This window comes from Crotalus tigris, unplaced genomic scaffold (genome assembly GCF_016545835.1).
Source record: "Crotalus tigris isolate CLP2741 ecotype Arizona unplaced genomic scaffold, ASM1654583v1 scf7180000021160.8983255:1529534, whole genome shotgun sequence".
NCBI lineage: Eukaryota > Metazoa > Chordata > Lepidosauria > Squamata > Viperidae > Crotalus > Crotalus tigris.
This window is the reverse complement of record NW_024098373.1, coordinates 64913-78312: the sequence shown is the minus strand read 5'-3', so window position 1 is coordinate 78312 and position 13400 is coordinate 64913. Positions and strand designations below refer to the sequence as shown.

General features: G+C 46.0%; 1 protein-coding gene across 4 annotated transcripts in view; it reads left to right on the top strand.

The window, feature by feature from the left end:
• MKLN1 (muskelin 1) overlaps positions 1-13400 on the top strand; it is a 99799-nt gene that overhangs the window by 33907 nt on the left and 52492 nt on the right. For 3 of the 4 annotated variants that reach the window (XR_005559898.1, XM_039369547.1, XM_039369548.1), the window contains 4 exons: positions 2329-2438; positions 3360-3552; positions 9829-9906; positions 12146-12211. Coding sequence is in view for 3 of the 4 variants with exons in the window: in XM_039369547.1 (XP_039225481.1) it covers positions 2329-2438; positions 3360-3552; positions 9829-9906; positions 12146-12211 (447 nt within the window). In the remaining variant the exon portion in view is untranslated. Of the gene's footprint in view, positions 1-2328; positions 2439-3356; positions 3553-9828; positions 9907-12145; positions 12212-13400 lie in introns of those variants that run through there. The other variant, XM_039369549.1, reaches the window with a different exon arrangement.

Below are 13400 nucleotides of genomic sequence, written 5' to 3'. Positions count from 1 at the left end.
ATTTGACCTCTGCTATTTATTGCTAACCTTAGACGTATCTTCAAGCAGACCCTTAAATATATCATAAAGCTTCAGTTTTTGGGCAGTTTCGACTGCCCAGTTCCAAACGGGGAACTAGGTCAAATTAAGCGTAGCTGGTGGCTCTTCCCTTTAACCCTCAAGCACAACGCTTCCTTCACAGCGATCAAAGGGACGATGTCAGGAGCGCCATTGCTTCTCTATAAAATCATTGTCCGCTGCCTTCGTAACCGATTTGCGTAACAAGCAGCGCGGGAACTTTCTGCGTGTGTGATGACTCCCATTATTTCAGATTTGGACTGCCCGAGAAGCACAGCCTGTATAAGTGGTCGCATCATTTGAAATGCTGTTGGCATTCATTAGGTTTTATTTCTGTTTGAAGTGCTCCGGCATCTGCTGTGAGGTGCTTTGCGCTCGGTTGCTAAAGGGCAAGCGACATCAGACGCTTTTGAAATAACACACTTCGCCCTAATGGAAGGCATTTTAATTTCCTGGCAAAGCTGGCGTGTGTTGTTAGAAAGTGCTCGATTTTTAATTTGCTCTTTGCGCTAGGAAGTCGGAGTGTTTGCAGAGGGTTCTCCCCTCTTCCTGATCTTACAATTCTCGTGGGAGTCAGATGAACTGCAGGATGGTGAAGGATCCGGGGTTGTTGTCCAGGATTGGCCCAGAGGTGCTTTTCCAAAGGCAACTGAACTGAAGAAGCTTCTTGGATGAGAAGCAAAATGTTTTTAGGGGAAAACAAAGCCCAATTGTCTTTGGAAAAAGCACCGTTGGGATCAGCATGACCTGGATGGATGAGAATCTCAGTAGACATCTTTCCAGGACTGGGTTCCTACTGTAAATGTCCGTGTTTTGGATGGTGGAATGGCGTACGTTGAACATAAACTTCTAATGTGGCGTGATGTGGATTGAAGAAGTGATTTTTTTTTTTAAATTGAAAAGTTTTATACAAATTTTATTACAATACAGTAGGTTGACTCAGCCTTCCATCCTTCCGGGGTAGGTAAAATGAGGACCCAGATTGTTGGGGGCAATGTAAATATATATATATACATTGCTTACTGGTGTACACCGCTTAGAGAGTGCTTGCACTTAAAGCGGTATATAAGTCTCATAAATAAAATACAATATCCCTCCCTCCCCCCCTCCCCCCCTAACCCTCACCCCCCCTCACTTCCCAGAGCTGATTACAGGGTTACAAATAAGCAAAGAAATTCTAACAAAGCTTATCCAACTATACCAATAACCAAATCCCTAAAATACTTTAACTCAAATACAAAAAAAAAAAAAAAATTCCAAAGAAAAACAAAAATAACAATATAAACAATTCTCACTTTAAACCATGAGTTATTCAAAAACTAAATGATACTTTCTGATCCCATATTTATTCTGTACGTAATTTATCCATCTTCTCCACACCGAGATGTATCTTTCTTGTGAATGATCCTTCAAATAAGCAGAAATTTTGGCCATTTCTGCTAAATTAGAAACTTTAAGCGACCATTCTTCTATAGTGAGCAAAGAATCTTTCCTCTAATATTGCCCAACCAGTAACCTTGCAGCCGTAATAAGATTCAACATTAAAATAGTTTCTAAGAAGTGATTTTTAGCATATTTCGAAAAGGTGATTTTAATGAACCCTCCAAAGCTGTGGTGTCCTTGGTGCTCTCTTGAGTTTGGTGGTTTGTTTGCAGCTGTTAATATCAACAGTGCTAGATGGGAGTGGGGTTTGATCTTATTTTTCTATACCAGTTATACACAGCATCACAGTCTGGTTTGGAAGCATCCCTGCTTCAGACAGGAAGGCGGTGTAGAGAGTGGTGAGGACAGCAGAAAAGGCTATTGGCAGTTCCCTCCCTTCCATCCAGGATATGGCACATAAATGTTGCTTGAGCAGGGTCCCATCCCTTGTTCTCCAGGTTTTTTGGAGAATAGGTTGACCCCCCTGTCTTTTGTGGCAGCCCCTCAGATATTGGAACACTGCTATCATGTCTCCCCCTACTCCTTCTTTTCACTAGACTAGACAAACCCAGTTCCCACAACCGTTCTTCGTAAATTTTAGCCTCCATTCCCCTAACCATCTTTATTGTTCTTCTAAAAGACCCTGCTGGATTTGGAATCTTATTCCCAGAATGAGAAATTGTAATAGGAAAGGATAGAAAGACAACCAATTCTGTGATTCCGATAATCACATCCTCAAACAGCTGCTACTTTTGTCCTGTGTTCTTGAACGAACTGGAGCTGTGAAGTTGCCTAGGAGGAAACATGGAGGAATTCATATTTCAATTTCTTTGTCCTTCTTTTTTCCAGTTCCGCTCCTGTCCTGGGGTCCCAGCTTCAATTTTAGCATCTGGTATGTTGAACTCAACGGTATTGATGATCCAGATGTGGTACAGCCTTGTCTCAATTGGTACAGCAAGGTAGGATTGTATCCTGTGCATGAAACAGCTCCAGTTAGGTGGATGTTGTGTGTGTGTGTGTGTGTGTGTGTGTGTGAGAGAGAGAGAGAGAGAGAGAGAGAGAGCACTTTTGCTTGTGTGAATTGCAAAACTGAGTTCAAAGCCCCAGCTGCCTCTATTATACAGGGTCGTCCTCGACTTAATAACCATTCATTTAGCGTCCATTTGAAGTTACAGTGGCACTAAAAAAAAAAAAATCCCAAAGGTGCTTTTTCCGAAAGGCAACTGGACTTTTTTTGTTTTGTTTTTTTCTTTAAAATGTTCTTGTCAGAGGATGCACAGTCTTATTGCGCTGAGGTAACTCAGAAGTAAATGCAGTAAACAGTGGCTTGTAATTAAATGATGGTTTATATTACACTCTATCTACAAATATACAGTAGGAACAAAATACATAACACGTGGTGAAACAGCAAACTCCAATACACAGCAGCTACAGCAATCAAACGGATGAGGGAGAAAAAGTCTCCAGCAAAAAACTTCCCTTTTATACTCAGACTCTTAAAGGGATACACACGCCTGCTGAGTCATTCCTATTATTGCATCATCCACATTACACTACCTCTTTACACAAGCTGTTTAGCTGTTAAATAATTATCCTAACGGTTCTGCTTCTCATCCAAAGAACATCTTCAGAACTGAAGTCCAGTATTATGGGATGGTACATATTAGTGCTATGGCTATTGCTAACGATACAGTGCATAGATCAGCCATACCTCAAAAGATTCCTTATGAGGATAACATTGAATGAACCCATATATACTGCCCTGTTAAGCCTCTCCTTCCAAGGATCTTGATTTTCCTGTCCCCTAGGCCTGGGTGCACAAGGATACCAACAGGATGCTCAACAGTGCAGCTCTCATAGGTTTTCTTGTGTTCCAGTAGTACCGTGAACAGGAAGCCATTCGCCTCTGTTTGAAGCACTTTCGCCAACACAACTACACGGAGGCGTTCGAGTCCCTGCAGAAGAAAACCAAGATTGCCCTGGAACACCCCATGCTGACGGACCTCCATGAGAAACTGGTCTTGAAGGGAGACTTCAATGCGTGTGAAGAGTTAATAGAAAAAGCTGTCAACGGTAAGTTCGCCAAGGGTTGGGTCAGAACTGCCATCGAGATGAGTGTAACTCTTGTCCCGCCAGTTGGCCATAGTAAGTTGGCTGTGGCAAGTTGGCCGTGGTAACTTGGCTATGGTGAGTTGGCTGTGGCGAGTTGGCCGTGGCCAGTTGGCTGTGGTGAGTTGGCCGCAGCGAGTTTGCCGTGGTGAGTTGACCGTGGCCAGTTGGCTGTGATGAGTTTGCCGTGGTGAGTTGACCATGGTGAGTTGGTCGCTGTGAGTTGACTGTGGCGAGTTGGCCGCTGTGAGTTTGCCGTGGTGAGTTGACCATGGTGAGTTGACCGTGTGAGTTTGCCATGGTGAGTTGACCATGGTGAGTTGGCCATAGTGAGTTGGCCGCTGTGAGTTGGCCACTGTGAGTTTGCTGTGGTGAGTTTGCCGTGGTGAGTTGACCACGGTGAGTTGACTGTGTGAGTTTGCCATGGTGAGTTGACCACGGTGAGTTGGCCATAGTGAGTTGGCCATAGTGAGTTGGCCACTGTGAGTTTGCCGTGGTGAGTTGACCACGGTGAGTTGACCGTGTGAGTTTGCCGTGGTGAGTTGACCATGGTGAGTTGGCCATAGTGAGTTGGCCGCTGTGAGTTTGCCGTGGTGAGTTTGCCGTGGTGAGTTGACCATGGTGAGTTGACCATGGTGAGTTGGCCATGGTGAGTTGACCGTGGTGAGCTTGACCGTGGTGAGCTTGCCATGGTGAGTTGACCGTGGTGAGTTGGCCGTGGTGAGTTGGCCATAGTGAGTTGGCCATAGTGAGTTGGTTGCTGTGAGTTTGCCGTGGTGAGTTTGCCGTGGTGAGTTGACCATGGTGAGTTGGCCATGGTGAGTTGACCGTGGTGAATTTGCCGCGGTGAGGTGACCGTGGTGAGTTGGTCATGGTACGTTGGTACGACGAGTTGTCATAGACCCACCCCAAGGCCACGGGCTTAGGAATGGGATACAAAGGCTCACCATTTAACCCATCTTTCCAGGGGTAGTTACCAAAACAACTTCTTTGGATGCGACTGGACAATCGGGAGACAACGGGGATGGAACAAAAATGGGAAAATTAACTGGGCCACCTTCAGGCGCAAGACCTCTGTTCTAGCTTGGCTTAATGTAGCCGTTTGGCTTTTCGTAAAAGCAATTTTTTTTGCCACAAATGGAGTCAAGAGGTTTTTTTTTCCTAGAAGACCAAGTTGGGGCAGGGCTGACAGCTTGGGAAGAAGGCCAGAGGCATTTCTGACCATCTCGTTAGGGAGCTGGTGAATTCGTGGTTGTTGTTTTTTAAGCTCCAAAAATGTCGGGAATGTTACGATCCTGTGGAGATAATTCTGGGAATTGCAACCTCAGGGAAATTTGGCGGGGTGAGACTGTTGCGGAAGGCTTCTGCAAGGGATTGCTAGCCTGTGATTTATGTTGTGTCATAACTGCTGGCTTCCTTCTAACTCTTGGCCTTGCGATTGTTTCCAGCACTGTGGGTGGCTGACAAATCCAAACAGAGTGGAAAGCTTTGTGTTTATTTTGTATTAGCTGCTCAGATTGCTAGGGCCGGCCGCGTTGTCGTTTTCGTCACGTGAAAAATTGCCCATGTGTGCGATGTACAGGTGGTCTTCGGCTTCCGATCCCGAGGGAGGCCAAAATTTCCATTGCTAAGCAAGATGGTCGTTAAGGTGAATTTCGCCACCATTTGACCACCTGTTGTTAAGGGAATCATTGCAGTTCTTAACCCGGTTAAGTTCGTCTGGATTCCCCGTTGATGTTGCTGGTCAGAAGACCACAAAAGGAAACCACGTGAGCCCGGGACATGGTGACCGTCATACGTACGAACTGCTTGCTAAATGTTTGAATTTGAATTAGCCAACCTTGGGAGTGCTGCAGCGGCCGTAAGGGTGAAAAAATGGTCATAAGTCGTCTCTTTTCTTTCAGTGCCGTTGTAACTTTGAACGGTCCCTAAATGAATTGTCGTAAGTCGAGGATTGCCTGCAATCTGATGACTTTTGACGTCTTGGCTTCAGTCGGTAGCTTCTGAAGCTGTGTTTGCTCCGGTTGCTATGTGATTTCAAAACAGCTGGCTGTGGAGGTTAAGGGTGGTTTATTAGAGGAAATAGCTATTTTCAGAAACATTTACTGTATTTCCCCGAAAATAAGACCCGGTCTTATATTTTTTTGCCTCCCCCCCACTCACACTAATGCCCATGGCCCTGTTTGCACATGGGAATGCTAGCATGAGAGTGTGTGTGCACGCCCCATTTGTGCATGTGCAAACTGACCGCTAGTATGGTGTACGTGTGTGCGCAGCCCATTTGCGCATGCATGAACAGGCCACTACTGCGGGGTTTGTGTTGGCCCACTTGTGCATGCGCGAACGGGCGCTAGCTGCCACGGGGATGCATGGCCATTCACGCATGTGCACGGCACCAGCGCATGCCACATGCAAGAACACGGGTGCTAGTACTGCGCCCGTGGGCGTGGCCCTGTTTTTGCATGCGTACAACGCAACAGTAATTTGGAAGCTGCTCTCCCCTCCAGGCCGCGAGCCCGGAAAGGTTGGAAAACTCTGATGTACAGTATCTCCATCTTGAGGCCAATCCAGTTTAGATGTTACTGTCAGGGTTCCGACAGATGAGACTCTTCAAAGAAGTTTGAGGCATTGTTTACCTTAAAGAATCTTTATTTGAGAAGCATAGCATTGGCACTAACACAGTCGAAGCCAAAAATTGGATTCCCCTCCCTTGAGCACATAGTATCAGAGCACAATTCCCTCCTCCAGTTAACAGTCATAAATCACATTCTCCTATTAGTTTGAAATGCAAGCTTCCCCTCCAGTTCTCCAGCCCGCCAGTCCTTATCATCTCTTATTTCAATAACCTTGGTTCTCACACTAGGTTCAGTATTGTTATATCTAGCGAAACTCTCACGTACATTCCTCAGCATCATTTAACTCTAACTCTAAGAGTAAAACATAAGAAAAAAAATGGTTGCATCTATTGTCAAAGCAAAAACATCCGATGTTAGCAGCGTTGACAGCTACCTTCCCTGTTTCCTGACCCTGCCCACCTCTTTCTATTCTAAGTGGTGAGGGGGCTAATTTTCACTTAATCCTTTTTCTCTTCCAAGCAACTGAGATGCAAAAGAGAAGAGACCATCCGAGTGATGGATCTCTTTTGGCTTTTGCAAAAGAGATCTGTCAGCATGACTCTGCAGAAAGATCGGATCTTAACCGCTGATGCTTTCCTGGAAACCCAAATGGATTTTCATTCCTTTGCAGATTTTTTTTCTCTCTTTTCTCTTAAGGGGAGAAAATGTTTGAATTCATTTGCTTAAAATATTTTTTATTTTTCATGCCAATCCACTGTTCAGTGCGGACCTCTCTTCTGGCTGTTTTTCCCCTTAACTTTGTTAATATGCACGTCTGGTTTTTAATTCTTAATTTTTAGACTCTGTTATGACTTGCCATCGCTGCTGCGTCTACCCAGTACGATGAACTAGAATTTCTGGGCAGAATAAGCATGCTATAAATACAGGGAGCCCTCGACTTACAACACAGCTCCTTTAGTGACGGCACTGGGAAAAAATTGACTCGTGACCATTTTTCATGCTTAATCGCCATTGCTGCACCCCCGGGGTCACGTGATGGAAATTCAGACGCTCGGCAACTGGTTTGTATTTACGACGGTTGCACTGTCCCGTGTGTGTGTGTGTGTATGTGTCATGTGACCCCCTTTTGCGATCTTCTAACCAACAAAGTCAATGGGGGGAAGCCAGCTTCACTTAACAACTGTTGTTACCCACTTAACCAGTGCAGTGGATCACGTGACCCCGGAACACTGCGACTGTCGTAAATAGGAACCCGTTTCCAAGCATCTTGAATGCAAATCAAGTGACCCTGGGAATGTGCAACGGCCATAAGTGTGAAAAACGGTCACAAGTCGCTTTTTTCAATGCCGTTGTAACGGTCGCTAAACCAGTGGTTCTCAACCTGTAGGTTGGGACCCCATTTGGGGTCGAACGACCATTTCACGGGGGTCGCCAAACAATGCAGTCCGCCATTTTTTTCCCCTTTTCCTTAGCTGTGCTACTCCCTTTTATTCTATTGGCTTTTGAAAGCCAGTAGAATAGACTCTCTAGAATAGAGTCTAATTCTATTGGCTTTCAAAAGCCAATAGGAATTGTCCAGGCTGTCTCTGCCCTGCTGAGCCCACCAAAAGTCCCAGTCTGCAAATAGTGCTGCACCAGTTGAGTAGTCCTCGACTTACGACTGGTTGGGGGGTCGCGGCATTTAAAAGGTTGAGAACCACTGCGCTAAAGGAACTGTTTCCAGTCGTATGTTTTGGTTGATTGAAACATTTCTTCTTTCTGCTTGTTAAGCTGCTCTCTTTTTTCTCGTGCCTTATTTCTGGGCTCTGAGATTTATGACTTGAGGCAGAATAATTCCACAGAAAAGTGGGAAGAAGTTTACTTAACCAACCAGAAAAGGCTGTAGTCCTCTTGTTTTTGTCTCATTTGGCACATGAAAAATTGGGAATACATCCTATTAAATTGCTGTAGAGTTTCCTTCAGCACTGGAAGCAAGGAGTTTTATTTATTCATTTATTTATTTGAGATTGTTCTCCTCCTTTCTTAATCTTCCGATACCTAGGGAAGGGAGATTTAAGGGGAAGAGGGTTAAGGATCTGGGTTTGTTTTCCAGGATGCGGTTTGCAGACGTCCCATGTTTTGGATGGTGGAGTGAGTGGTGTACGTTGAATGTAAACGTCTGTCACGGATTGATGTTGGATCGAAGACGTGGTCCGTACCGTATTTCAAAAAATGTGATTTTAGCGAATCGTCCAAAGCTGTGGGGTCCTTGGTGGTTTATGAGCTTGGTGGTTTTCTTGGGGACATTTCATTACCAAACTAGGTTAACATCATCAGTGCTAGAAGGGAGTGGGGATTGTGGAGGAGGAGGAGGAGGAGGAGGAGGAGGAGGAGGAGGAGGAGGAGGAGGAGGAGGAGGAGAGGAGGGAAAAGACTGTGGGTCCTTAGTGGTCTCTGAGCTTGGTTGTTTTCTTGCAGACATTTCATTACCCAACTAGGTAATGTCATCAGTGCTAAAAGGGAGAGGAGTTTACACAGAGGAGGAGGAGGAGGAGGGGGAGGAGGAGGAGGAGGAGGGGTAGGAGGAGGAGGAGGAGGAGGAGGAGGAGGAGGAGGAGGAGGAGGAGGAGGAGGAGGAGGAGGAGGAGGAGGAGGAGGAGGGAAAAGACTGTGGGTCCTTAGTGGTCTCTGAGCTTGGTTGTTTTCTTGCAGACATTTCATTACCCAACTAGGTAATGTCATCAGTGCTAAAAGGGAGAGGAGTTTACACAGAGGAGGAGGAGGAGGAGGGGGAGGAGGAGGAGGAGGAGGGGGAGGAGGAGGAGGAGGAGGAGAGAAAAGACTGTGGGTGCTTAGTGGTCTCTCAGCTTAGTTTTTTTTTTGCAGACATTTCATTACCCAACTAGGTAACATCATCAGTGCTAGAAGGGAGTGAGGAGTTTACAGAGAGGAGGAGGAGGAGGAGGAGGAGGAGGATAATGACTGTGGGTCCTTGATACACTCTGAGCTTGGTGGTTTTGTTGGAGACCTTTCTTTACCAAACTAGGTTGTTACCTACTGTCAACTGTGCTAGCACATCCTGTCACTGATGATGTTACCTAGTTCGGTAATGAAACGTCTGCTAAAAAACCACCAAGCTCAGAGCGCATCAAGGACCCACAATCATTTTCCTCCTCCTCCTCCTCCTCCTCCTCCTCCTCCTCCTCCTCCTCCTCCTCCTCCTCCTCCTCCTCCTCCTCCTCCTCCTCCTCCTCCTCCACTTCACAAGGACTCCACAGTTCAACCCTGAGCTAGGAATATTGTCTTCTATCGGAGTCTTACTTCCCAGGAGATCTGCCTACATGCAGACTTTATCTGAGTCATCTCTTTGACCCGTTTCTTCAATCACCTCATCTTTCCCCCCCCCACGTAGCGGATGCCAAGAGTTTTCCTACTTGCTGGATAAGCGCTTTGTCTTAAAACTATACACAACTATGTTCCTAGGTTGTTTTTTTTTTAAATTTAATAACAGCCTCCCTCACTTGCCTTTTCCTCAGATTCTCCATCTCACTCTGTACGTAGTGGCTGTGCCCGTTAACCCCTTGTTTTTCCCGCCGTTTCACAAAGCGTTCGAAACCGGCCTTCCGGTGAGTTCTGCGAGGGGAGGCACATGGCCGCTGACTCTTTCTTTTTCCTTTTACAACAGATGGCTTGTTCAACCAGTACATCAGTCAACAGGAGTACAAGCCGCGATGGGGTCAGATAATTCCCAAAAGCACCAAAGGTAACCGTATTGAAACCTGGTTTGTGGTGAGCCCTTTCGCGAAAGATAGTGCTTCAACTTGCAGGGATATTTTTATTTATTTTAGGTAGAAAATTTGTATTGCCACCTACTCACACATGTTGCAGGCAGTCCTTGGTTTATAACACTCATTGAGCCCAAAAATTTCCGTGGCTAAGCGAGACAGTTGTGAGTGTTGCCCCATTTTATGACCTTTCTTCCACAGTTGTTAAGTGAATCACGGCAAGTTACACGGTTGTAACGAGAATTTGGCTTCCCCGTCGACTTTGCTGGTCGGAAGGTCACACACAAGGGGATCACGTGACCCTGGGACACTGCGACCGTCATAAGTATGAAAGAGTTGTCAAGCATCCGAATTGTGATCACATATGACCACAGGGATGCTGCGACGGTCGTAAGTGGAAGGCCCCCCCCCCGAAGTCATAATTCACTTTTTTTAGTGCCATTGTGATTTTGAATGGCCATTAAATGAATGGTTGCAAGTTAAGGACTATCTATAGTCCTTTGAAATCTGTGGGGGGGGGGAAAGCCACCCAGAATCGCCTTAGATAAGATGGCCAACCATATACAGTTAGTGCCAACATCCAGCTCGCGAATCCAATAGATGATAGATAGATACATAGATAATATAGATAGATTAGAGAGAGAGATTTAAATAGATGATAGATAGATAGATAGATAGACAGACAGACAGACAGACAGACAGACAGAGATGGATAGATAGATAGATAGATAGATAGATAGATAGATAGATAGATAGATAGATAGATAGATAGATAGGAGAGAGATTTAAATAGATGATAGATATGAATGATAGATAGATAGATAGATAGATAGATAGATAGATAGATAGATAGATAGATAGATAGATAGATAGATAGACAGACAGATAGACAGACAGACAGAGGTAGGTAGGTAGGTAGATAGAAAGACAGACATATAGATAGATACAGAGAGGTAGGTAGGTAGGTAGGTAGATAGATGATAGATATGGATGATAGACAGGCAGGCAGGCAGGCAGATAGGCAGGCAGGCAGAGACAGACAGACAGACATAGAGAGATAGGCATGTAAGTAGGTAGGTAGATATATAGATAGCTGGGTGACTGCCTCCTTAAAGCAGGGGATAAGATTAAGATATAATTTCCATTCATTTGGGGGGGGGTGACACTCAGGGAGGCGTTGTGCCAGTTGTGTTTTGCAGAGCAGTTCTGTGGCTTTAGAATCAGTGGCCCAGAGAGGCCTAGACAACGTCTTTGTGTTATTGGAAGTGACTGAATGAATCATTGGCTGTTTTAGCTCAGTCTTGTTAGATTTGACAGGCCCCAGCTCTCCAGAGCTCTGAGCTTAGAAGCCTTTCTACTTCAGCTAACCATGCCCAGTTCTCTTCGGCCGATGCATTTTTTTTTCTCCTTACGACAACCAGTACTGTTCCAGTGAAGGAGAATATTTGTAGCTTGCTTGTTTTCTTGCAGACGTTTCATGACTCAACTAGGTAACATCATCAGTGCTGGAAGGGAGTGGGGTTTGGGAGGAGCAGAGGAGGAGGAGGAAGGGGGAGGAGGATGAGGAGTCTTCCCTCTCCTCCTCCTCTCATCCCCCCCAAACCCCACTCCCTTCTAGCACTGATGATGTTACCTAGATGGGTCATGAAACGTCTGCAAGAAAATAAGCAAGCTCGGGGAGCACCCAGGACCCCTCAAACCAATACTGTGTCTTTTTCCAGGAATGACTCACAGGCAGTCCTCAGCTTACAGCTACAATTGAACTCAAAGTTTTCCTCATTAAGCGAGACAGCTCTTAAGTGAGCTTTGCCCCATGTTAGCACCTTAACCAAGTCACCGCAGTCGTTAAGATACTCCCACGGGTTGTTCCGTGAATCTGGCTTCCCCACTGACTTTTCTCGTCAGAAGGTCACAAAAGGAGATCATGTGACTGCAGCGGTCATAAGTGTGAATCAGTGGCCAAGTGTCTGAACTTCGATCAGGCGACACCCCCCCCCCAGGATGCTGCAACGGTTGTAAGTGCGAAAAACGCTCGTAAGCCGCTTTTTTTCCACTGCTGTTGTAACTTTAAACGAATTATTGTAAATCAAGGACTGCCTGTATTCCAAGGTTTTTTCCCTTAATGCAGCTGAATTGGGGGGAGGGGGGGAAGAGGAGGAAGGGCAGAGGAACCCACGAATGATGGACTGTTGTTTTCTTTTGTCTGATGCAAACAAGGTGATGGTGAGGATAGCAGGCCTGGAATGAGAGGAGGGCATCAAATGGTCATTGATGTTCAAACAGGTGAGCTTTTTTTATTTATCTTGTGTTTTTTTCTGTTTAGCACAATGTTTCTCAACCTTGACCATTTTAAGGCATGTGGACTTCAACTCCCAGAATTCCACAGCCAGCGTTGCTGGCTGTGGAATTCTGGGAGTTGAAGTCCACATGCCTTAAAATGGTCAAGGTTGAGAAACACTGGTTTAGCAGGAGACTCGAGTTCAACGTCTACTCTCAGCCACAAAAGAATTGATTGCTTGGCTTTGAGTCAGTCACCAAGTTTCAGCCGAAACCATCCTACAGGAAGTCTTTAGAGCAGGGGTAGGCAACCTTGGCTCTTTTATGACTGGTGGACTTCAACTCCCAGAATTCCTCAGCCAGCCATGCTGAGGGGAAAGGGAGAGGTTTCTATGCTGAGCCATGCTGGCTCAGGAATTCTGGGAGTTGAAGTCCACGCCTCATAAAAGAGCCAAGGTTGCCTATGCCTGGTCTAGGTGGCTCATCGCTTAGAACAGCAGGACTTAGGACAGGGGTAGGCAACCTCGGCTCTTTTATAACTCATGGACTTCAACTCCCAGAATTCCTCAGCCTGCATGGGGAAAACTTTGGCCCCTTCAAGACTCGTGGACTTCAACTCCCAGAATTCCTGAGCCAGCCATGCTGAGGGGAAAGGGAGAGGTTTCCAAGCTGAGCCAGGCTGACTCAGGAATTCTGGGAGTTGAAGTCCACCAGGCATAAAAGAGCCAAGGTTGCCTACCCCTGCTCTAGGAGGCTAACCACTTCGAACAGGAGGACTTAGGACAGGGGTAGGCAACCTTGGCTCTTTTAAGACTGGTGGACTTCAACTCCCAGAATTCCTGAGCCAGCACGGGGGAACTATGGCCCCCTTTATGACTGGTGGACTTCAACTCCCAGAATTCCTGAGGCAGCATGGCTCAGCTTGGAAACCTCCCTTTCCCCTCAGCATGGCTGGCTCAGGACTTCTGGGAGTTGAAGTCCACGAGTCATAAAAGAGCCAAGGTTGCCTACCCCTGGTCTAGAGATTCTCAGTCATCCAGGTCTTGGTTGTTTTTCAGGAGGCAACTGGACTTGTTTTTCTTTGAAGACGTTTCGCTTCTCATCTGAGAAGGTTCTTCAACTCTGACTGGATGGTGGGGAACGGAAGGATTTACACTCCTTGCAGACAGCTGGTCATTTGCCTTTTAAGGAGTCG